The 26,438-nt window shown below is 41.4% G+C and overlaps 2 protein-coding genes across 4 annotated transcripts; one reads left to right on the top strand and one right to left on the bottom strand.

Annotated features, from left to right (window-relative positions):
- Nucleotides 1–1,732: 1,732 nt before the first annotated feature.
- On the top strand, nt 1,733–2,788 carry LOC131684812 (RING-box protein 1A). Its single transcript, XM_058967987.1, has 5 exons — nt 1,733–1,888; nt 1,963–2,083; nt 2,146–2,173; nt 2,288–2,409; nt 2,480–2,788. Exons 2-5 carry the CDS (start codon nt 2,003–2,005, stop codon nt 2,576–2,578), a joined length of 330 nt encoding a protein of 109 aa, XP_058823970.1. The 5' UTR covers nt 1,733–1,888; nt 1,963–2,002; the 3' UTR covers nt 2,579–2,788.
- A 767-nt stretch (nt 2,789–3,555) lies between these two features.
- On the bottom strand, nt 3,556–25,394 carry LOC131684800 (proton channel OtopLc-like). 3 transcript variants are annotated; one of them, XM_058967955.1, is made up of 5 exons: nt 24,320–25,394; nt 5,689–6,147; nt 5,410–5,627; nt 4,963–5,352; nt 3,556–4,909 (listed from the first exon to the last, which is right to left on the bottom strand). In XM_058967955.1, the coding sequence occupies exons 1-5, from the start codon at nt 24,394–24,396 to the stop codon at nt 3,852–3,854; spliced, it is 2,202 nt and encodes a 733-aa protein (XP_058823938.1). In that variant the 5' UTR covers nt 24,397–25,394; the 3' UTR covers nt 3,556–3,851. The 3 variants fall into 3 exon arrangements, with proteins under 3 accessions (XP_058823938.1, XP_058823947.1, XP_058823957.1); XM_058967964.1 differs by lacking the exon at nt 24,320–25,394 and adding an exon at nt 14,291–14,416; XM_058967974.1 differs by lacking the exon at nt 24,320–25,394 and adding an exon at nt 6,206–6,461.
- Nucleotides 25,395–26,438: the final 1,044 nt, after the last annotated feature.

Genomic DNA, 26,438 nt, shown 5'->3' with positions numbered 1-26,438 from the left:
CGTGATAAATTAAGTTCAAGAAAAACCATTAATGTATTACATTATAGAATTTATTTCCCCACATTATGGCAGTATTTTCATTCAAAGGATCTGTATCTACTCATTTTTGTGATTTTTTGCGTAACCATTGGTTATTCAGCAGTTTTACATTAGGCGCGAAAATATCATCTCATATTATACCGCGAAGAGATGAGATCCAATGCTGTCTTGTCGAGTAAAGTTGGAGAGCAAACAATGTTACATCATATGTTTGCTTTTTTATTGCTGGTCGAATTAGGTGAAATATCGCCTTATTCTGTTCACGAATGCGAAAATTGTAAACTCTGAAAATGATACATCTAGCTGACGCACCCTGTATAAGCTAGTTTACAGTTCGGGAAATGGGTCACGGGATTTGCATAGGGATTTGATCAGGGAAAATTTCCCGCCGAGATCTCTCCAAATTGTCAAACCAAATACTCTGCTGCTTCTTGAAAAAAAAAAAAGTATCAAACTTGCAGCGAATTGCAAACCTTATAAAAATACTATTTTCCCCGTCGGAAACAATTTGGGTTGAATATTTTCCGGCCGGATTTCTGTGTGGAGAGTTTTAAAATCCCGTAATGTTTCCCGCGGTTGGGTTTACACTTCAGGAAAACTGTAATTTTTGTGTAGACTGATTTGAAATCCCGAGCTCCATTTAAAATACACAGGGACCCAAATCCCGTGACACGTTTCGTTTTCCGAACTGTAAACTAGCCTTAAGCTCGGGCACAGAGAACAGATGTCCATCTTCAGCATTCAACTTGTGTAAAAATCTCTAACGGTTTCGAAGGTAGTTGGGATATCCTAACCAGGTGCGCTACTGTCGTCATGTTTTTTTGTGGCTGAGTTCGACTGAATTGACAGCGGTTATTCCTCTACCCAGTCAAACTAGTCCGGAATCGGTTCGGACTTCCAGTATAAATCCCAGCTTAAATGCATGAACCGATAGGCTCAGAATCGGTTGTTTTCTTTGAGCAAGATTCAAACTGAATCCATTCAGGATTTCGAACCGGTTTCGGAATGGATTTGACGGATAGTTGGGATAAGTTGGTTCGGCGGCGCTAGTGCTTATCGTATATTAATTCAAATATTTACAAACGTTTTTTAAATATTTTTGTTCGATCATGGATGTCTGTTCTCTGTGGCTCGGGTTTACAATTGTAATTGATTGATTCAAGAGATATTTTGGTTGATCTAACCAAAAAATTAAGCTTGGTTTAATAAATTCCTTGGTTCACAACAAAGAATTTTTATCGATTAAAAATGAAGAGATAATTTATAAAATCAAACATACACAATTCTTTTGCGTGTTAATGTAGAAAGAAATAGGATTATATTTTCGTTGTAAATTTTCCAGCATTTCTGATTAATAACATTGTTTTTCGTTGTAATGTAACAATACCAAATGCTGTAATACTGTTGTGTACGGGTCTTCGCCTAACTACGCAAAAAGTCTATTCACAGTCGTGAGACGCGTCTTGTCACCTCGCAGCTAACATAGTTATCACACGTCACTTCTGTTTGAAGACGTATGAACTCGGTCACAATACTTTACTGTACCTCACCAATTTCAATTTCTTTTTGCTTCTCCTTTAGGAATTGATTGATATGACAGTTATTATAAAATCGAGTCCAGAACATTGTATTCGCATCCAGCAGTAGATAAAACCCGTTGAGCCCTTTCGAAAAATTTCCCTATGATTGCACTCACGGTTCTTTTTACTGTGTTTATCTGTCATGTCACTTTCGGTGTCGGATTTGAAGTCGGAGTTTTACCGCTGTCAAAATTCGTCGTTCGTATTACTGCCGAGTCTTGATTGAACGCAGGAACGCATCCTCATCATTCCTTCAAATACCTTTTTGCGTAAGTTTTTAGCCTTGAATTATTATGAAATACGAAGATTTGGTTCATCTATACGTTTTTCATTGTCCTTTCAGCTTGTGACTTTTCTTCGGGAATCGAATACAAACTTTCAAAATGGAGATTGATGAGGAAGAGTTCGAGCAACCTACATCTAGCAGCAGCCGTGGAGAGCGGAAGCGATTTGAAGTGAAAAAGGTATCCTTCCTTTGTTTTAGCTTCATAATTTTATTATTAAAATTATATTTAATTCTTTGCAGTGGAATGCCGTCGCATTGTGGGCCTGGGGTAAGTCTTTGCGGTCATCGATTTGCTTTAAAAACAATGACCCTGGTTAAAACCTTAGACCGAAACAATGACGAATCCATGATAGTTTGATAAAATTTTTTATGCTTCTCGCAGATATCGTGGTAGACAACTGCGCAATTTGCCGTAATCACATCATGGATCTGTGCATCGAGTGTCAGGCGAATCAAGCTTCGGCGACCAGTGAAGAATGTACCGTCGCATGGGGTGTATGCAACGTAAGTCCCGCATCGCGAGAATGCGGTAATCGAGCGAAACTCACTAATCATTATTTTTGTTTCCCAACAGCATGCATTCCACTTCCACTGTATTTCGAGATGGCTTAAAACCCGACAGGTATGTCCGTTGGACAACAGAGAATGGGAGTTCCAGAAGTACGGCCATTAGGTTTTCGGGGATGTGTTGCGAAGGAGAATTATGTTGGTTTCCTTGCGCATTGGTTCCAGTTCGGAGGTGCAACATTTTTAGGTCGGCAGCAGGGAAAATACCTTTGTAAAACATTGACTCTTGAACAGAATAGATGCATCGCTGGTTGCTTCTATTTCTGAAGGATAAATAAAATTCCACGCTAAATATGTCTGTTGCTCACTTATCGAATAGCCTGGATATCAAAATCTTTTATCCCAATTTCGAATGCCCCTATCGTATTCCGCGATCGTTCAGTTTTGTTTTTTCAGGCTTCCGGTCGTTCTGACTGAAATCTATGGGACCACTTGCACCATCTGGTGTGGCGTAGCCAAAGCTTGCTTGAATTTTGTCATAATGGCGGAGATCCTACTGAGAAGCCCAAAAAATCGTTTAACACGGGTCCAACGATGGACGATTGTTGAACGGTTATTAGGACGTCGTCCAACGTTGGTCTAACGAAGAACGCTCATTGGACGATTTTGATACCTTTTCTTAGAGGTTTTCAGATGCAGCCAGTTAAGGGTAAATTTTGTCTAATGAAGGAGGTTTGTTGGACCGTTGGAAGACGTCCAAATAGCTTTTCGTTGCCGTTGGACCCGTGCTAAACGATTTTGAAACAATTTATTGAGTTTCTCTGTGGGTAGCTATCCCACTGAGAAGCCACAAAATTGTTTCAAAATCGTTCAACACGGGTCCAACGATGAACGTCTGTTGAACGGTTATTTGGACATCGTCCAATGTTGGTCCAACGAACGTCCTTCATTGGACGATTTTGAAACCAACCGTTAGTGAGAATATATCGATTGATCCACATCGAAACTTAATTCGAAATCATTCGGTTTAGATTCAAATAAGAATTTATGTCATCGCCGACAAATTAGTTTAATATGGCAAATCAGTTAAAATCAAAAGTCAAGAGCTTGTCATGGAAACAATGAAATAAATTCACCGTTCAATTTGTAATAGATTCTTATTAATTAAATATTTATTAATCTCCAATACACACATCACTGGTTGCTTAATACTGTCATTCAATATAAATTACTGCTGCCCATTACTAGTGTTTTGATTGTGGCTGTTCTCCCGAAAGGCCCATCGAATCTCATTTGTTTGTACATGGAGGAGCCAGGTCTCTGTCTTTCTCTCAGACTAAACCAAAATCATCAATGCCACCAACCAAAAATTCTCAGCGGGTAAATTTAATGGCTTTCGATCACTTTCTAGCTTACGAAGCCTAATCCAACGCTACTCGCTAATGATGATCCCCGCTCTTGACCTTGTAGGTAGATTTCCACACCTCAAACAGGCAAATGGTCGAATGAAACCGATAGAAGATTGCCAATGGCATCGAGACGTGTGTTATCACGGTCCAAGCCCAGGTACCGAAAAAGTCCAGATGCGAGGGCCTGAAGCTTGCCCGTCCTTTAACCAGCGTATTGATAAACCACATGGCCATGTTTGCCACGAGAAGAAAGGTTACAATTTCACGACCCGGTTTGGTCCGATTCTGTTGAGCACCTCGACACTTCCGCCAGACGGCGTTCAGGATGAACAGAGTTTGCATGGACGTCTGAACCAAGCTGAATATTTCCGCGATCAATCCTTCCCGTGATCCAACAATTCCTTCCTTTATGGAAAAATAGCTTCCGATGATGCTGAACATCCCGTACACATAGACACCGGTTTGGGCAAGTACGAGCAGCGTACAATCGAGACTTACGGATCCAGCGTGTGGGTCGTTGTTTTTCTTGCAGTACTTTAAATCTCTCATTCTGACCATAGCGGCCACTACTCCGGCTGCGGTTACCGCATAGAGCAAAGTTTCAGCGATCGTCACCTCTTGGAGGGCAAAGTACTCGTACCCGGGTTCATCATGCAACACGAAGTACATAATCAAACAAATGATCGTTAGGACGGTAATTATTATCCCACCAAACATTCCACGATGTGCCCGGGAACAGTCCACGGAGAAGTGATGAGCGCTCTTGGTACTGGAGGCGCTATGAACTTTATTGGAATTTCGTCGAGTGCGATCAATTTCGGCAATGGTTTTGACTTTCTTCCACATCTCGTACAGGATCACGGCACAAATCAACGAATATTCGATAGTGCATGGAAACAAAAAGGGAGATGCATTCTGGACCAGCGAACCCATGATGTTGGTTCGCTGACAGTCTACGTAGTCGACGGCATTCTGGGTTGCTCGTTTGACAAGCGTGTGATTGCTGTCAGTTGAATCTCTTAAGAACGTGTCCTCGGTTGTCGTGGAGGGAGCTAGTGTTGTTGTGGTGACTTCAACGATGCTGGAAACTAAAGCGAGAAAGGCTTATTTAGTGTCTCGTTAACTCAACCTACGAACTTACCGATCTTGCTATGTCCAGCAATGTGTGCCAGATGATGAATCTCGTGTTTCGTTTCCTCGACTAGCACGTACAGCCACTCGCACAGGTTCGTCGCTACCATGTGCATCAAACCGAAACGTGCGAAAACTTTATGGCGAGCCATGTCCAACTCCGAGGTGTTCAGGAAGATAAACTGCATCTGGACGATGGAAAGGATCATCCGGGCCGCTGGTGTCATTGCTATAAAAATACTTGAACACTCTTCCGACGTGCGCAGTTCAAAGTATTGGCCGAACTCAAGGCCTGAATAGACCATTGTACCGATGCCGAAGGCGATCGCGCCTACTCGCAGATAGAAACTTCCAAAGTGAGGTATACGTTTCTTGATTGGATAGCTGTTGGTTTTTTCATCTGCAAGTGTTGCGAATTAGCTTGATTAATTTGGATGTTAAGATATGCGCGACTTACGATACGTTTTGATCAGCGTCATCACTGCCCTTCGCCTCATGTTGGACGCATACACAAAGATAACGAACGATATACTGGTTATGTAGAGATAGAGATAGAAACCTTGATAAACGTTCGCCGGTATCTGGGATGATAGAATCTCTGTCACGGGTAGAGCTATTCCGAGAATCACAATGACCTTGGCGTACAGCGCAGAGAGAGCTGTGCTGAGAGCATCGCTGGAAGTGAAAGTTGAGAGTTTAGCCTACTGCTTGGTACTATTTCGGTGATGTTACCTACTCTCCGATTCGTCGGTTCTTCCGGCGCGACTCTATCGCTAGTTCACTGTGGGCACCGGAACCATGCGGAATTTGGCTCAGAGATGCTTTGCTACCCATGTTGGATTCGGTGTCGTGGGTTTGGAGAACACTTTTTCTTCTCCCTGGAAGCCATGCTAGCGACCCCCTCCGTAGTGCGGTAAGAATTGCTGAAGGTCTGTGTGTCGATAGGATGTCCTGCACGACGACTGATGGTCTTCGCGGTGCTGCACCGTTCGTGTGGGTTGTTGTAGTGCTCTTTTTCGTTGGTTGAGCGTCTTCTGGGATTTGATCAAGGATTGTGGCTGATCCGTGATGGTTATACTTTACGGGCATCGTTGCAATGGAGGCAGCTTTCGTTATCAATTGACTGGACTCGCCATCTGACCTGGGCACAGGCAGGTAGTTGTGAAGATTTTTGGAGTCGATGTCAATTTGTTCGCTGAAAAAAGAAACGTTGATAAATATTTTATTATTTAATTGCAACTCAAAGGTTTCACGTTTAAAGCTTAATTAAAGCGAGCCGCGACTGTATAAGAACCATCCTAGCTTAGTGCAACCGACGTAATCTCTGCTAAATGAATGATCAAATACACCTTATAACCGGACAGTAACTCGCTGAGGTAGACGAGATAGTAAACATCAACAAGAAAAATCTACGTGAGAGTCGACAGTCCGATAAGATTGCGCTATAACAATAAAATTAGGTTCAAATGATGCGGTGGTATGCCAAAACAAGCATCTTCACGTGCGATTGATAAAAGGAAGCCCTGTTCTGGGTTGTCGTCCGAGTCCGGGTATCTTTCAGTGAAAGGAAAAAAAAACACCGATGTTATCTAAATGACACTCATAGACCTAAAAATAGGTGATAGGGATCAATCACAATGCAATCCGGACGACAATCATCTTATAGGACCAACTGGCAAGAAATTGAATTATTCTCCTATTGGACAGATGAGTTCCGGTTGTGTAAATACTGCACTTCGATTGTTGAAGCCAGTGATACAGTCACGTGACACCAATCAATTAGCACCTCGGAACTTATTTGCATTCTAATCGCACTCATATCACCGCGTGCGGAAACTTCCTCGAACACCCACGATAACGATACCTTAAGCGGGTCTTCAATCATCGATTGCTTAGCATTTAAAAATAGGCCTAATCCTCTCACGAGCCGGTTCACTACTGAATTGAACTTCAGTACCAGCATTATTTTTTCCGGCGACAGGTACGATATAGCTATAGAAACCACATTCGTCATCAAATTTAATCTAAATGACTCGATTCACTGTTATCAAGTGCACCTTTTCGGTGTCCAATTGTGCGATAAGAGCAGAAGAATGGGAAGAATGCTACAAAGACAAGACGTCTCCTCGGTTAATTTTTTGGTGGCCGGATGAATATTTTGGGAATTAAGATTGAAATTTGTATTCGAAAACAGATTTTCAAGATTATCTGCTGAAAGATTTCCTTTTGGAAGCAAATGGAGAAACACATTCCTGTTCGTGCATTGCCGTCTTCCGGATCATTGCTACTCAAATCGAAAATGATCAACTGGCCACTATATTCACTAATGCCTGTATTCAAACGAATTTTCACTGTGATGTAAATCATTTTCAAATTGAAGGGTTACAGTCAAAAATAGATCTAGAACACGGTGTTTCTAATGCGATGATACAATCTGTCTTAAAAAAATATTTTTCTGATTTTTAATCCATTTTACTTAAAAAAGTACATCGACCAGCTTCAAGTTGTCTGCATTTGACTGTAATGACCTACTTCAGACGACCTATGAACGCATTGCACGCTACCCGCAGATATTCTTCAAAAATTTGATTCCATACAACCACAAGATGTTTTCTGAGAGCTTCCATGCTGTCGTGTTTTTTGGATCAGACCCTGGCTTCCAACACACTTTATACAGAGTATTCCATCGGGTTAAAATCTGGTCAATTTGCGGTCATTCGGGTCTAGAAACGAATCCTGGAAAGTGCTCCTTAATCCACTGCTGAATGTGTTTCGCCTTATGGCGATGTGCTGAATCCTGTTGGAAAACTCGAGGTGTTAAACCGAAGTGAGCTTGGGCCCATGGTTCCACTAGACCTTCCAAGACCAATTTGAAGAAGATATGTTGGTTGATTTTCACTCCCTCAGAAACGAAAACCAATGGAGTTCGACCGTTGTGGGTAATTCCTGCCCAAACCATCACGGCCACTAATTCAGCCGAACTGTTTAGTGATTTTTCCGTCAATCATACCCTATCGTTTTGTTTATTTACGAACTGTTGGACAGTGAAGATTTTTTCATCCGTAAATAGAACAATTTCTAGCATTTCATTCTCGGCCCTCGTTAACAACGCCTTCATTCTTTTTACTCTCTGCAGATTTTGCTGTGCTGTCAGTTCCTGTACTTTTTGGATCTTGTATGGCTTGGAATTGAGCTTTTTTCAGTATTCGTCGGACACTTGGTTCGGATATTTTGAGATCTTTCGCCAATTTATTTGCGTCATAGCGAGGATTTTTTTTGCAATTGGCAGATGATGTTGCGGTAGCTTCACGTCCAACATCATACGGATTCTTGGTAGAACCGGTCTCATGGTATCTTTTGATGGTGCGGTACACAAAACTTTTGCACAGCTTAAAATGATATCCCGAACGATCTTTGTGTTCGAATTTCCTGCCGTGAACAAAGCAATCAGTGCACAACGCTTTCCTACTAGATCCATTTTCCAGAGTTTAAATGGTTTTCAAAAACAAAACACTAATAATCGAAGTAAACAAAACGACGAAGGGTGGCCCGATTGTCTTTTATGTATGACATTGTAATGACGATAGAAAACTTACAATAGTTCAAGTGCCGGACCCTGTATTCACAGAGAACAGACATCCATGAACGAACAAATATGTTAATAAAATTTGTGTAAACTTTTGAATGAATATACTTTAAAACACTAGCGCCGCCTTACCAACTTATCCCAACTATACGTCAAATCCATTTCGGAATCGGTTCGAAATCCAGAATGGATTCTGGCTCACAGGAACAACCGATTCCGATTCAATCGGTTGATGCATTTGAGCTAGAATCCATACTGAATCCACTCAGAAGTCCGAACCGGTTCCGGAATGGTTTGACTACCCTCTAAGAACGGTTGGTTTCAAAATTGTCCAATGAAGGACGTTCGTTGGACCAATTTGGGCATCGTCCAAATAACCGTTCAACGGACGTCCATCGTTGGACCCGTATTGAACGATTTTGAAACAATTTTTTGGACGTCTCAGTGGGTAGGTAGAGCTATAACCTCGGCTATAACCCCCACTAAGACGTGCAAAAAATTGTTGCAAAATCGTTCAACACGGGTCCAACGATGGGCATCTGTTGATCGGTTATTTGGACGTTGTCCAAATTGGTCCAACGAACGTCCATCATTGGACGATTTTGAAACCAACCGTTCTTAGAGGGTACCCACTGAGACGTCCAAAAAATTGTTTCAAAATCGTTCAACACGGGTCCAACGATGGACGTTCGTTGAACGGTTATTTGGACGTTGTCAAAATTGGTCCAACGAACGTCCTTCATTGGACGATTTTGAAACCAACCGTTCTTAGAGGGTATGGATTCCAACTCAAATGCAACAACCGATTCCGACTCAATCGGTTTCAGAATCGGTTGTTGCATTTAAGTTGGAATCCATACTGTCTCCATTCAGGATTCCAAATCAAATTTCGAATGGTTTGACCGGAAACCACTGTCAATTAAGTCGAACTGCGGAGAGAAAAACAGCATTTTTGGCAACGTATGCCACGGCATTATATGGCAACACGTCCAGTGTTATAAGGACAGGCAATGTTCGATTGGATTCGTTTTTTGACAGCTAAACGCGAATCCAATCGATCCAAAATGGAGTCTCCGTAGTTCTCTTTCTACAGTTTTTCTAGGACCGCTGGTTGGTTCTAATTCGTATTCCCGTTCCATTGATATAACTGATTCTAGTTGGAATCGGTTGTGGCATTAGAGCTGGAATGCTATTTCGGCTCATTTCTGGCTGCGGATTTTGACTTAATCGGTTTCGGAAGCAGTTGTTGCATTTGAGGTGGAATCTATACTGACTCTACTCAGGATTCCGAATTAAATTCCGAATGGTTTGACCAGGAATCTGCAAAACATTGTCTAAGCTGCATTGTCCAGTCCATAGCCCGATGGTATTCCATCTGTCGTCCTAGAAAACGGCTCAAATAGTTTCCAATACAGAGATGCCAGGTACTTTTTTCAAATGTCTGCAATAATAATTTTAGAACAAAAAATGTGAGACAAGCTAGTGTAACCAAAAGCCTTTATATTCAAAAATCTGCAAATATCTGCAACCAAACTAAAAAATCTGCAAATATCTGCAACCAAACGGAAAAATCTGCAAATATCTGCGTCATCGATAAAATCTGCAGCTTAAATTAAAAGTCTGCGAATTTGCAAACTTGTCTGCAAATCTGGCATCTCTGTTCCAATATTCGTTATTAATGTTGTTCAATAGGTTTGTTCCAGTACACGGAAGTCACTCCGGAGTAAACAGGAGCAAAAAATCTTTGCTCCTTTTTACTCCGGTTTGCTACCAGAAGAAGAAAAAAGAGAAGAAGAGAGTACAGGAACGATTTTCTCCGGAGTACTTCCAGTTTCTCCTGGTACTGGAACAGACCTAATATCTCTGTTTAGAAGTTGCCTGAGTTACAGAAAAAAATCATACATCTCGCAAGTGTTCAAAAATGGAACAAAAGCATTATATCGAACTGTCGCGGAATAGCTGCAATGCAATGTGTTCTGTGTATAAGCTGTTCGAACTGATTGTGCTGGATTTTATCACTCATTATTGCCCACTGAGAAGCCCAAAAGATTGTTTCAAACCTGTTCAACAGAGGTCCAACCATAGATGTCTGTTGAACGGTTATTTAGACGTCGTCCAACATTGATCGAACGAACGAGCTTCATTGGATAATTTTGAATCCCATCGTTCCTAGGGGGTGTTCTAGCTACACATCAGCGGCCAAACATGGCTTCAGGCCTAAACCGTAAACTACTACAATCATAACATCTTACATCAGTCAATCTTTGCAAGCGCTTCTATAGGAAGATGCATTATATCACAACTTCTCTGCGGCCTTTGATAAAATTAATCGCCAGATAACCGTCTTCAACTTAAGTAGACTTGTATTTATTTACTCTTTTCTGGAATAGCTACACTCAGCCTCCTGGCAACCCTATACCAACACATGGAGTTTGACAGCGACCTACATATATGGGGCGTTATAGCTATAAAGCCCCAAACAAAGAATTTTGTTCGGCGCTATGCGCAATATTGAAGCATTCCACACGACGTTTTGCATCTTTCGGGATGATTAGATACCATATCATTCAGAAAATCAGCACTTAGTAACCTAATAGTGATGCTGGCTGTACAGAGACGCTATTATTGACAGCTGGCTACACTTGTACCTAGGGTTGCCACTATTTTTCAAAGAAAATCTGGCAGTTCAACTAAAAATGTCTGGCAAAATCTGGCACTTGACAGCAACCTCAAAGTAATCGAAATTTGGTATACATTTTAGTTTTCATAGAACCTGTATCAATGGATTTTTGTAAAATTTGGGACATTTTTACCCAAATTTCCAAAATGTGTGCGTAGCAGCTTCTAAAACTTTAAAATCTGGCAGAATGCGAGGTTTGTCTTTTTGTCTGAAAGCTGCCAAAAACTCTGGCATCCCTACTTTTACCTGATCGAATGTGAAATTACAGTGAAAATTGGACACTGCACAGCATATTTTGCTGCTAGCTCTGGTGTTCCTCAGGGTAGTCATTTTCGCAGTTTACAGTTTGTCAGAATGCAATCTAGTATTCGAAGGCTATGAAACAATGATTACCAGAGCTTCTTTCCGGCATAAATCGTCTTTCAATCCGGAGCCCGAAGAATTCCTTTTGGTGCCTTTGATAAGACAAATCGAAGTTTTGGTGACTTTCCTTCGGCTTGAGTTGTCTCACAGAGAACAGACAGCCATGATCGAACAAAAATATTTAAAAAACGCGTGTAAACATTTGCATTAATATACGATAAACACTAGCGCCGCCACACCAACCTATCCCAACTATCCGTCAAATCCATTCCGGAACCGGTTCGAAATCCTGAATGGATTCAGTCAAGATGGAGAGAAAGGTGGGAACATTTGACACTTTTGAGTGTATTAGTATTATACTTGCAAAATTAAGCATGGCGGCCGGGGCCCTCCATCCGAGCGAGCATCCTGATTCTTGGCGCACGATAAAAAGTGAGAAAAGGCCGAGCTTCACTGCGGATCTATCGATTAGAACACTTATGGACACTTTTTACATCGAAAAAACCGATTAAATTAACTATGACCGAACCGAAACAAAACTTATGGCAACAGAAAGGCCCACTACGTCATCTGTTTGTGCTTTTCTTCTTCATTTCCTCTTGTTTCTTCGGCTTCATCAAAGAAAAATGACAACCGCACTCACACGAAGAAAAAAATGTGCACACCTGTATCCGTCTTGGGATTCAGTATGGAATCTCCCTCTAAGAACGGTTGGTTTCAAAATCGTCCAATGAAGGACGTTCGTTAGACCAATTTGGACAACGTCCAAATAACCGTTCAACGAACGTCCATCATTGGACCCGTGTTGAACGATTTTGAAACAATTTTTTGGACGTCTCAGTGGGCTTGCTAAAACAACCGATTCCGACTCTATCGGTTGATGCATTTGAGCTGGAATTCACGCTGGAAGTCCGAACCGGTTCCGGACTAGTTTGACTGGGTAGAGGAATAACCGCTGTCAATTCTGTCGAACTCAGCCACAAAAAAACATGACGACACCCTATAAGAACGGTTGGTTTCAAAATTGTCCAATGAAGGACGTTCGTTGGACCAATCTGGACAACGTCCAAATAACCGTTCAACAAACGTCCATCGTTGGACTCGTGTTGAACGATTTTGAAACAATTTTTTGGACGTCTCAGTGGGCAGTAGCGCACCTGCCCACTGAGACGTCCAAAAAATGTTTCAAAATCGTTCAACACGGGTCCAGCGATGGACGTTTGTTGAACGGTTATTTAGACGTTGGTCAAATTGGTACAACGAATGTCCTTCATTGGACGATTTTGAAACCAACCGTTCTTAGAGGGCGGTTTGGATATCCCAAATACCTTCGAAACCGTTAGATTTTACACAAGTTGAATACTGAAGATGAACGTCTGTTCTCTGTGGAGATAAGAACCCGAATTGAAATAAATTTCGCCGTATTTGACGTTAATTTTTTTAGTTTACTGCCCCACAGTTGCTGCAATTTTTGCTGCTAATGATTCTGATGCGCTCATATATTGATTTTTCAAGACAAGAAAATCGAATTCTGCTGCCAACCCAAGTTTATTAACTAAGATGGTGAATTTCAAGCCATTTTATGGCCTTTTCGAAAACAATTAATTACTACTGCTTTGTTGCTTATCCACTGCACAAATAACACAGTATCGTTCTTGCGGCTGCGCAGTGAAATCAGAAAACTACAGAAGTGAAACGTGTCTCTACTGCGAGAATTACCATTGCGACTGATTTTAAACAAACTCAGACCAAATGTGCGGCGGGTGGAACAGTTCCAAAAGGTGATAAGGGCGTCAGAAGTTTAGCTGAAGCTGCAAGCACAGAGAACAGACGTCCATCTTCAGCATTCAACTTGTGTAAAATCTCTAACGGTTTCGAAGGTAGTTGGGATATCCAAACCAGGTGCGCTACTGTCGTCGTGTTTTTTTGTGGCTGAGTTCGACAGAATTGACAGCGGTTATTCCTCTACCCAATCAAACTAGTCCGGAACCAGCTCGGATTTCCAGCATGAATTCCAGCCCAAATGCATCAACCGATAGAGCCGGAATCGGTTGTTTTCTTTGAACAAGATTCCATACTGAATCCTTTCAGAATTTCGAACCGGTTCCGGAATAGATTTGACGGATAGTTGGGATAGGTTGGTGTGGCGGCGCTAGTGTTTTTCGTATATTAATTCAAATGTTTACACACGTTTTTTAAATATTTTTGTTCGATCATGGATGTCTGTTCTCTGTGGTTTTACACTTAAAAACTGGAATAGATATTTTTTCTGTGCTTTGAAATACACTTAATCAAGATGTTGAACATTTGATAGCTTTCATTAAAAACTCCCATTTTTTTCAAACTGCTATTTTTCAACGACACGCATAGTTACTCCTTAAACCATTCACATATTTCAACCACATTTAAATTTTATAACTACTTTGAGCAAAAAAAACACTCAACTTTCGTAAAGCACTTGGAGACACTTTTTTGTTTAATTCCGTTTTTAGATTTTCGCTTTAAAATGTGAATTTTAAAAAGTTGGATATTTTTGAAACTTTGAAAAGTAGTACCCTTCAAATCTGGAGAGTTTTTCGTGTCACCGAAAAAAGTTTAAATATAGCTCAAAACCTAATGCATGTTAGCGAATGAACGTTAGAGATAAACGATCGTGCACTGGGAAACTAGATTTTCCTCTCTTCTCCTAGCAGCTGTATTGAAACGCACCCGTCCGTGATAATTTCTTCGATTAGTTTAAGCTTCATGAAGGGGTACATTTATTTTTTCTGATGCCAACTTTGTTGTTTACGAGGGTGCACATTCAATTATAGACAAACCACCTTTACAAGTCTACTATCTACACCAGACTGCATCCTACTAAGATCCACACCAGCAGGTATCAACTATCAACATAGTTCGAAGATTTATTTCAACGGCGCGCGCTAATTGACCGTTTATCACCTTTCTAACGAGCCGTGAGTCGTGTGTTCAACTAGTGAATCGATCAATTTGTTGGCGTTCGCTATCTTGAAAAATTTAAATTAAAAAATATCAATTACCGCGAAGCATTTGTATACAGGCGACGATCATCATCAGCACCATCATAATCGGCGCCAAGAGACCACGTGATTATCGGTGGCTCAGACGGAGTGCTTTTATTGCGCGCGGCGTCGGTGAATGTCGGGACACTGGGACTACAACTAGGACTAGATGGTACTTGAACTGGTATCACCGCACTGGTCACCGATGGTTCGATTAAAAATTCCGACGCGGTCATTACGGGTGGGAGGTTATGGGCATACTAAGAGGGAAAGAGAAAAAGCAACTGGCTTTTATATGGTGAACGGTTAGTGCCGGCAACCGAAGATTATGACATGTGCTCGTTCGGGTAGGTGGAGTTGCTAAACTGTGGGTGGTTTGCGAGAGAGAAGTTGTGCGAATTTTCCGATAAGGAATCGTTATCGAATGTCATGGTTGAGCGTTATCGATCGATACGGATTTGATTATGTACGTGTGCCCTGTTTCGGTTGTTTTACATATAGTAGTAGGTATATTTGATAGAAACTTTATTGGCAAAGTGATCGATCGATTTTTTTGTAATTAGATTATTTTAATCCGCTCAATGCGTAATTAACCGTAAATTAACGAAGCAGATTTTTTTTAATATTTGCGATGCATAATTGCCACAAAAAGTTATTATCGGTACTTTCGGTTACTTACGGTTACTTAACCCAGCAAAAAGGAATCGAATGAAAAATGTGTCTCTAATAGAGACTCTCTATTAATATTGATTTAAAAAAAAAAATTATCATTTTACGTACAACTGGGAAAAGAAGTTTGACTACAGATCTTTAGTGTTAACTGCAACGGAAAACACCGAAAACAGCTTAACGACCAAAAGTGCACCGGCAAAAGAGTGATTAGTTCGCGGTTCGTCTTTTATCCTGCCAAAGAGCTCAGGTAGGCTTTTTTCGGCGATATCGAATATCCAGTTTTTCGAATAAACAGTGCTCATCGTCGTTTCTCTCGTTAACATGTTGACGAATCCGTGCCAATAATCACGTTTTTTTGACATTAATCAAACTCTTCTTTCTCGTTTCTACTGTTGCGTAGAAACAGTTATCAAACATTCCAACCTTCTCGAAGTGTTTATAACTGTGAAAATTTGAGCACTATTTGTTCTACTACGTGGAGCACCTACGTCTGGAGCGCGTTCCGCCCTATTTTTAACCATACTGTCGAGAATCGAGCCAGTAAGCAGTGTGTATTCTTTCTCCGGAGGAAGCTCTTTTGTAGCTAGGATACAGCGATCGCTTAGCTCTTCTGATCAATGTTTCGTGTGAGGTCATTAGAAATATTGATTATTTATGGCGGTATTAAGCCGTAAGCAATTGTGTACATCGTCTAAAGTCAGCGATGTTGGGCAGATGTATAAATGTAATGCGCTTGGAAGTGCTAGTGGGGTAATACTCCGTGTTCAAAATTTTTATTTTTAAGCTGTCACAAAGATCGTAGTCTAAAAATCTATTTTCGTCATAAACCCACCTTGTGCCGTATCGTAAAGCATCCTAAGAATAGCCTCGACGCAGGGAAACTATAGGAGGACAGCATGTAGAGGCCATGCAAAGATCTTTGCATTTGATCCTGATTTGCATCTTTAACATTCAACTTGCGTAAAAATCTCTAACGTTTTCGAAGGTAGTTGGGATATCTCTACCAGGTGCGCTACTGTCGTCATGTTTTTAGTGGCTGCCCACTGAGAAGTCCAAAAAACTGTTTCAAAATCGTTCAACACGGGTCCAACGATGAACGTCTGTTGAAGGGTTATTTGGACGTCGTCCAACGTTGGTCCGACGAACGTCCTTGATTGGACGATATTGAAACAACTGTTCCACAGTTAAACTCATTCCTGAACCGGTTCGGATGAATGGAGTCATTATGGATCACAACCCACTGAGACGTCCAAAAAATTGTTTCAAAATCGTTCAACACGGGTCCAACGCTGGACGTTCGTTGAACGGTTATTTGGACGTTGTCCAAATTGGTCCAACAAACGTCCTTCATTGGACGATTTTGAAACCAACCGTTCTTAGAGGGAAATCAAATGCAACAACCGATTCCGACTCAGAATCGGTTGTTGCATTTGATTTGGAGTCCATACCCTCTAAGAACGGTTGGTTTCAAAATCGTCCAATAAAGGACGTTCGTTGGACGAATTTGGACAACGTCCAAATAACCGTTCAACAAACGTCCATCGTTGGACCCGTGTTGAACGATTTTGAAACAATTTTTTGGACGTCTCAGTGGGATACAGAATCCATTCAGGATTTCGAACCAGTTCCGGCATATGTTTGACGGATAGTTGGGATAAGTTGGTGTGGCGGCGCTAGTGTTTTATTGCATATTAATTCAAATGCTTACACGCGTTTTATTATTATATTTGTTCGATCATGGATGTCTGGTTAACCCTTTGCAACGCGATTTTTTCATTGTTTATGCTATTATTTTTAGCTTTATATAGGTTTTCGGGGTCGCTAATTCTGATTCTGACGAGAATGTAAAAATCAAAATGTCGGATCCACTATGGCGTCTGTGTTTGGCTAAATTTCATTTTTTATATTGGCCTAAAACGTCTTACAAGGGGGTTTTCGGGATCACTGATTTTGATTCTGTAAAATTGCGGTAAATGTAAAATGGCGGATCCTATATGGGTACTGTGCTTGGGTAAATTTAATTTTTTATTATATTGACCTATAACGTTTTCTAAGGGAAGATACTGTACGCAATCGCAACTCCTACGACCACCAACCGGAACATCCTGTTCAGTTTTTCGCGGTTCCGGTTGGTTTTCAGCGCTGCACGCTAGGAAGGTACCCCATATCGCAGTATCGATGACAAACCACTAGATAACAGACCGACTTTTCGCAGAAGTACTCAACGTGGTTGTGAAAGGCCGACCGGTCGTCTCCTAATTACTTCAGTGCACGCTTCGATGCAATCACGTGTCCTTCGACGGTGATCTGTATCCGCTGAACCACTTTGCAGTTGCTGACCTACAACACGTCCGTCTTATGGTGAGCTATTCTTCCAGAACTCGATCGCGTCTATTGTCTCCGTCACCGACAACTCCATTTTTCCAAGTGTTACTCATCACCGTTAGTAACACGTTGTCCGCGAAACGTACGATTTTCACTTTCGCTGGTAGCCGCAGTGTTAAGACCCCATCGTACATCCAGTTCCATAGAGTTGGACCGAAAATGGAGCCCTGAGGAACACCCGCGGTGACTCGCATTGACTTCTGCCCTTCGTTCTTCCCATACAGCAGTACTGTACTCTGGAAGTAGCTCTTCAGGATCTGTCTCAATCTTCTGTGCAGCGCTGCGGCATTGAACTATACGAGGCTGGATGGACCGGTAACATCCCTGACTCCCAGCAACATCAGCTTCTGTACCTTCCACATTTCGGGGAAATTGCCATCATCTAAAAACTTCCGCAGTAGCGTCCTGAACATGCCATTCGGACCGAGGGCTTTTTTTTTATTTTAGTCACATCGACGCTTCTATGAGCTCTTCGTTAGTCGCTTGCCACTCGGCTGTGCTTGCTCCTTCTACTACGCCCTACGGTGTCGGTCACCAGGTAATTGGATCGTGCGTCCCTCAGGGATTGGTGTCTACTTCTCAGCACAGGTCCTTCTGGAAAACTGGTTTGCTAAGCTTAATATCCCTTTTTAAAGCGGTCCTAGCTTCCCAAACCGCGCTTGCGCTCCTCTCTCACTCTTCGATCATGCCCTCATAGCCTGCCTTCTGGCTCTGAGCCGTCTACTGCGCGGCATTGTAACGTAACAAGGCGTCACGCTCCTTCTTGTTAGATCAGCCGCATCAACGTACTTGGTTCCGCTGTTCGCTGTAGTGACTCAACAAAGAGGTTTTTGTTAAAGACTTTCGTCTTCCACTTTAGCTTGCGGGTTGTCCTTCTCCATGCTGCAGCAGAGTTCCATAGGCCGATGTGGTAGCGAATCGCCTGGTGGTCGCTATGGGGATAGTTCTCGCACACTCTCCAGTCCATGTACGCCGTCAGTCAAGAACTACGAATGTGGCGGAATTTCTCTCGGTACCGATGTCCATTTCGTGAACCAAAAAGTTCCCAGTTTTGTCACGATACCAGGAGTCAGGTAGCTCCCCGCTTCGCCGCGATTTACTAGTTGTAGTCCTCTGTTGTAGATCTAGCATCCTCAACGAGCCGACCGGTAGGTGTCGAGGTCTGCGCGCCGATTTTTACTACAAAGAAATATTGTCACAAGTTACCTTTTGCAAATAAAACTTTGACAGTTCCACTTAAGATGCCAAAATGTTTTTCTCCCCGCAGTTCTCTTACCCAGTTAAGCTCAGCCGGAAATGAACCGGAATTCTGGCTGGTTCCAGTTCGTATTCCGGCTCCAGTGACACAACCGGAATACGAACTGGAAACAGCCAGAATTCCAGTTCATTTTCGGCTGAAGTTTACTGGGTACTAGAGATTTTCTAGTTTAAAACCGCCCTCTAAGAACGGTTGGTTTCAAAATTGTCCAATGAAGGACGTTCGTTGGATCAATTTGGACAACGTCCAAATAACCGTTCAACGAAACATCCATCGTTGGACCCGTGTTGAACGATTTTCACAGAGTACAGACATCCATGATCGAACAAAAATATTTAAAAAACGTGTGCGAACATTTGAAATAATATACAATAAACACTAGCGCCGCCACACCAACCTATCCCAACTATCCGTCAAATTCATTCCGGAACCGGTTCGAAATCCTGAATGGATTCCGTATGGAATCTTGCTCAAAGAAAACAAGCGATTCCGACTCTGTCGGTTGATGCATTTGAGCTGGAATTCATGCTGGAAGTCCGAACCGGTTCCGGACTAGTTTGACTGCCCTCTAAGAACGGTTGGTTTCAAAATAGTCCAATAAAGGACGTTCGTTGGACCAATTTGGTCAACGTCCAAATAACCGCTCAACAAACGTCCATCGTTGGACTCGTGTTGAACGATTTTGAAATAATTTTTTGGACGTCTCAGTGGGTGGGTAGAGGAATAACCGCTGTCAATTCTGTCGAACTCAGCCACGAAAAACATGACGACAGTAGCGTACCTGGTTTCCCACTGAGACGTCCAAAAAATTGTTTCAAATTCGTTCAACACGGGTCCATCGATGGACGTTCGTTGAACAGTTATTTGGACGTTGTCTAAATTGGTCCCACGAACGTCCTTCATTGGACGATTTTGAAACCAACCGTTCTTAGAGGGTTGGATATTCCAACTACCTTCGAAAACCGTTAGAGATTTTACACAAGTTGAATGCTGTAGATGGACGTCTGTTCTCTGTGCGATTTTGAAACATTTTTTGGACCTCTCAGTGGGCGCCTAGCCGCCTTTTTCTTTACTGGGATACAATGGAAAACAATTCAAGCATAATTTTTGAAAAAAAAAACGAAATCGAGAAAAAGTGTTATTTAAAGCCATACCGATTTATACACCAATAATTCAGCCAAAATGCTCACCAAAGGTGACTTTTTATTGAATGGAACATAGAGCACTCTAGTTAGAGTGTGGCCAAGAGGCCATGACGTATCCAAACGAACATGAAATTTGACGTATTCACAATAGAAATACGTCAGATTTCTGCTCGTTTGGATACGTCAAACGCGTCTTGGCCGCACTCTAACCCGGTCAAACCATTCGGAATTTGATTCGGAATCCTGAATGGAGTCAGTATGGATTCCAAATCAAATGCAACAACCGATTCTGAGTCGGAATCGGTTTTGCATTTGATTTGGAATCTATAATGACTCCATTCAGAAACCCGAACCGGTTCCGGAATGAGTTTAACTGGGAACTAGAGTGCTCTAACCCACTGAGACGTCCAAAAAATTGTTTCAAAATCGTTCAACACGGGTCCAACGATGGACGTTTGTTGAACGGTTATTTGGACGTTGTCCAAATTGGTCCAACGAATGTCCTTCATTGGACGATTTTGAAACCAACCGTTCTTAGAGGCCCTCTAAGAACGGTTGGTTTCAAAATCGTCCAATGAAGGACGTTCGTTGGACAAATTTGGACGACGTCCAAATAACCGTTCAACGAACGTCCAGCGTTGGACCCGTGTTGAACGATTTTGAAACAATTTTTTGGACGTCTCAGTGGGATGGAACGAACATTGCTGATCAAGACATTCATAAGAATCTTGGAATCGAGTGAATCATTTGAGCCGGAATCCCTGCGAAAACCAGCCAGAATTCCGTTTAGATTTTCGGATGGTTTTAACTGGGCCTGGATGCTGCCGGTTTTTTCATCAAGTGGGTGCTGTTTTGTTTGATTTTTTTGTATGTTTGTTATGCATTGTCATTATTGTTATAATTATTACAGAAGAACATTTTTAATCGATTGTGTACTCAATTTCCATTGCATTTTCCTCAATTTACATTCAGTTTTAGTTCTACCGTTGAACAAATAAAGGAAAAATAACCATCAAGCCGCCGAGTCCCACCCGACTCTACTACCCGGATGAAGGGAAAGGTTGGATTTTTTTACCAGGTGAGTGAAGGATTGTGTTATGGATGTGTACAAGAGAAAAAATACACTACAGGCGAATTGAAGCAGTTCGCGGAAAGTTTTCAAAGAGGTTAGCCGCGTGGCATAGGTAGCATAACCAGTGTTTCTTACGAATTCAATGATTTTACTCTGCATTCTTGTATCTTTTTCCACTATTTATATCGTGGTTTTTCAGGGTCGATTGATTTTTCAACAGTCTGTTGCAAATTTTTATTTGAATTGTTCCGAAATTGAGCTTGCTGCTTCATCCCAGTAAAGTTCAGCCGGAAATGAACTGGAATTCTGGCTGGTTCCAGTTCGTATTCTAGTTAGAATCGGTTGTGTCACTGGAGCCGGAATACGAACTGGAACCAGCCAGAATTCCAGTTCATTTCCGGCTGAACTTTACTGGGATTTGGCAGATCCCACTGAAAATCCCAAAAATTGTTGCAAAATCGTTCAACGATAGACAGGTATCAGCTACGCCGCCATGATTTCTATACCAACATCTAAAACGTAGCGTTAGGGTCGATCCACAATAAACAGAATCGATTTCATTCGACACAATTTTGTGATAGTCGAGTTCGTTTAATTTGTTGGTGCACCATGGTGTAAAGTTTTTGTTATTCACTGACATGTCTAAAACAACATATTTCTTCAATTAGCTGTCCAATATTTTCACTTTTTAACAAATGTCTAAAAATTGAGTCATGCCGTACGGTATCTGACTGGTGAAAAATCGAGCTTCGAGCAAAACGAGCAGAACAATTTGAACTGTCAGTGGGGCACATAATGTGTGTGCCCGATGATATGTTGACTTATGTCAGTTCAATACAAATGGGGTAGGGGTGCCATATACGTGACGATAGATGTCTGCTTCTTTGGACGTCGTCCAACATTGGTCTAACGAACGTCCTTCATTGGGCGATTTTGAAACCAATCGTTCTTAGGGGGATATTATGGTCATTCACTTTTTAGCGGTTCTAGCGGAATTCTTTGGTTCATATAGTCTTCTACAAACTGCCTCTACAAAGACATCAGTATATCAGTACATGAAGGTATGAAATCTCCAAAAATCTGCACAATTATTTTTGTCCATAAATGGTATGGACCGTCAAATTGAAGCTACTCCTAGGGGCTAATTCGTTATAGGGTAAAGTGCCTATTTTCACCATACTAAGCAAGGTGCCTCAATAATTCGTTAATTTCTCACCCTACAATCAATGGAATGCGTGAAAATTGACATCAACAGCTTTGCTTTGTTGTTAAGAACCAAGATAATAACACAAATGCGCTGAAAACAGTAAAATTCTCGTGTTTGAGCGCAACGAAAACTCGAATCGAGTGCCCCAATTGTTGCGCTACCATTTGACTCAAATCGTTGAACAAAGATGGCAGACACTGCTCTAACCAACGGCTTCAAATGGGTAGGGTGATAATAGAAACGTGGCGCTAATGGGCTCATTACCCTACATTCCAATTCGAAAAAATGCATTTCATTACCCTTTTTGCACGAACTTTGCACTTTTTCGTCGAAAAATCTGTTCGAAAAACGTCTTACGCTTATCTACTTCGATGCTTTGTTGGATGTAGAGATAGTTTCTTGCAGGGCTTAGACGTCTTACACGCAACGCAAAATACATTTAAAATGTTGATGGGAAGTAAGTGCATTTAATTTCGTTGATTTTTAAAACTGCATCACAAGCGATCTGCCCCTAGACCTACTCCGCACCAAGTGTAGGGATGGAATGCACCTCAGCTCTTTGCACTTTTCGTGCGAACCACCGTTCTTTTCTTTTACAATAAACCTGTTCACTCCGATGTATGTTGCTCCCATGTGTGCATTCTACTCCATGGCTGCACGCATCAAGGAGTAGAAATAACGAGACTCTTTAGTGTTAATCTTGGTCCCACGCGCACGGAAGCAGGGAATGCAACCGAAAAACATTAAAAGCGTTCTTCCGATCAAACTGTTTTCCAGTGAGGGGAGTCACAAAAAAGTGGCTGACTGTGCGAAATTGTGCATCTCTTGGATCTCTCTTTTTCGTTTTCGAGTTTCTCTTTGTGCGCGTGATCTGCACATCTCAGTGTTTATTTTCTGCTCTATTTTCCATCAGCGTCTTTCGCTCTTTGTGCTCATTGTGTGAGCAAATAAGAAGCCTGACAAAGAGAAACAACAACAATAATATTCTTTCTTCCATGTTTAAATGTTATGTGGCTAACAATCAGACATTTCTGAACTTCGAACCAATCGTTTGTCCCATCTGACAACAGGACAGATGACATCATCGTAATCATAACGTAGTTGCGGTGTATAAGGAAATGTTAACAAGAAAGCGGAATTTTATTCTTTATTTAATTACCCAACTTCGTTAGGTGCTTCATTCCCAGATTTTGTTTCATGTTTAACCCATTATAACCCAGGGGTTTCAAAAAGTGAGCCAAAGGCAGTGATATCTTCAATTCCACCAAAAAATGTATCAAAGATTATGGGAAAAACAAAATCACCGCTTAAAATGGTTTTGAGAATGAAAATATCTCGTAAAAAAAATTTCGTGCGCTTAAATAAAAATAACAAATTTTAAGTTGTTTGACATATTTCTTCGGATTTTCTGATAGACAACACTTCTTTTACACCTGTAGGAACGTTTTGTCACATAATGGAATTATTAGCACGAATTCCAACAATAAAATTCAATTAAATGTATTGCTTACTTTTCAGCCGCCTTTTGCACCAACTATACACGGTTCAAAATGTAAACAAACTTATAAAAAATGGCAGTTGTCTTGTTCCACAATGAAATATGAGGTGTAATGATCCCATTAGTGCAATTATAAAGCAGTTAGATGTCAAAATTCTGCAGTAAATACGCGTTAAGCGATGGATAGTTCTGCGTATGAAATTTCATACGCTAGGATATAATGGGTTAAGTATCTTTCATTACTGTGTACGATTGCGATAGGTGTTAATGAGTAAATATCAATGGTTGTGGGATAGAACACCGTTCGGTTGGAAAATAATGGCCCGAATGGTGCGCTTTTCTGAATATAGAAAACATACTGGAATAAGAATCGTCAATCTCCTAAAAGTTGTGAAAACTAAATAGTGGCTACAACAACGAATTTATGAGCTTACTGATTACGTCGCATTTTCAATTGAAAATTATACTGCATCATTACCTGAAGGTCACCGAATTCTTCTTGTAATTCTTGCTGCCACCACTGCTGTTGCCGCCATTGCTGCTACTCATGTTCATATCCGGTCAAATTTGAACCGCCAAATCACCGTTCTCACTAAATACTGTACTCACTTCCTATCGAGCTAAACCAGTAGTGCATTAATCTCACAGCTTTTCACATTAAACTACATACAACATGAAACCGGTATGCTACTTCGACCAAAGAGAACTATACTGAACAGGTGAGGGTACCTCTGCTGACAGATAACGAGAACTGTAGCCATGACAATAATAAGGTAATAAATTAGGACGAGCGGATACGGTATTGTTGGTCTATGCTTATTGGGTTTGAAAAGGTGATCTTGTCTTGATCATTTGTTCCTGTGAGGCTGTAATCATCCAAATCTTCAAAGTTATTCTTTCCAAGACACAGTTTCAAGGTCAAGCAGTTTGAAGTTTAATTTCTCTAAAAACATTACTCAGACAATTGCAGTAAATGATCCAACTTGAATTATCTTAGCCTAACGCATAGGTCACACTCACAACCTGCTTTCGCAGTGTCAACCACAGTCTAATTGTAAAAATCAGCAATGAGGGCATGATTATCTGATTATCACATTTTTTTTGCTACACACTAAACAAGCTTGTAATCCAATACAGGTTTGATTGAGAGTTAAACTTTATCGCACTGTTGATAAGGAAATCGATTATAAAAGGCGTGTCTGAGATTCGCGGTATGCTTTTCTCCGCGCTGCCATACCCGACGACAACGACAACGACGGTGATCCTCGATCGAGCTGTGTTGTTGAAAGCTAGACGACCGGCGAGGCACTGCTTGAAACGGAGCTGATGACAGGGTAAAACGCGTTCCGCGAAGCGCGTCATAGCAAAAAAAAATGTTGTTTTGACCCGACGGCGGCAGCGGTGGGTTTAACGGGCAAGACTGCGGTAAGTGGAGCCGCCGGTATGGAAACAAATACGACACGCCGAAGGCGGTCCACAACTACCCAATGTTTGCCGACAGATTGACGATAAAAAAAACGAAGTCTAAGTTGAAGTTAGTGTTTGGCGAAGAAAAGGGCAACGATAGGTTATAGACTTGCGACCAATTGCAGAACTTCAGTTTTGTATGGTTGGAAGCCCTATCGGGAAGGGAAGAGAGACGAGATTTTATGTTCAAAACGTACATATGGGCGCATGCCCTCAATTTCCATGAGATCCAATTTGTGTTGAAAAATATGGCTTATTTATATCACATGCAGAGCTGTACACGCAAAGGTGAGATCCAAGCGAATCACACTTTAGCGTGATCGACTGATTCGGATCTGCCTATAAGTAGGTAGGTAGGGTGTTTTAATTCACGTGTAATATAGTTGAGTTCAACTCAGACCTTGCGGCAACAATCGCCAAAGCGCTAGAGGGCGAATTCCCATCTGGGAAAGGGAAATCACATTTGAAGTCCAGTCATGTGATGTATTAATTGCGGCAGTTTGCATTACAAGTTCCAACTACAATTAACTCGATTATCTTTTTGTATGATACTAATAATTAAATTTGAAACTTACTTATGCCAAGCAAAGCCAATCGAAACGAAAAGACAAAGCTAATTCATTTTAAAATATTTAGGTTCTCGCTTTAAAGTATTTAGATTCTCGCTGAGAACAAACATTAATATTTATCCTATCCAGATTAGTATTTGTCAAGATTTATCTAGGCGATCTGCTAAACAGCTTTGTCTCGTCAGTATCTGACCGCTGACTTGGCCACACAGATGGGCATTGAATCTAAAAAGAAACACTTATTTGTGGACACAAGCAACCGATATATTTCTCTAAGGAGGAAGTTGTATTAGCGCTAACGGATTACCCGATGCTACAGTACAACTCGGGGTACAGCGCAGGTGTAGTGCAGGTATCGAATCTTCTCGGATGATCAATTCAAATTTCTGCCAGGGGAAATATAGCAAGTTGCATTGGCTTGCCGGCCAAATCATATTTCCATTCCATTATGACCTCATCAGAAATTGAAACATCTGTGCTTGCGGAACTGGTAATTTTGGCAGGCCGATTGCCATCCTGCTGCTCAAAGACCTTAGATCTTTAAAAGCAATAATATTTCTA

Source organism: Topomyia yanbarensis, chromosome 1 (genome assembly GCF_030247195.1).
Source record: "Topomyia yanbarensis strain Yona2022 chromosome 1, ASM3024719v1, whole genome shotgun sequence".
Classification (NCBI taxonomy): domain Eukaryota; kingdom Metazoa; phylum Arthropoda; class Insecta; order Diptera; family Culicidae; genus Topomyia; species Topomyia yanbarensis.
Note: the sequence above shows the minus strand (reverse complement) of the source record. Positions and strands in the feature narration are given on the sequence as shown.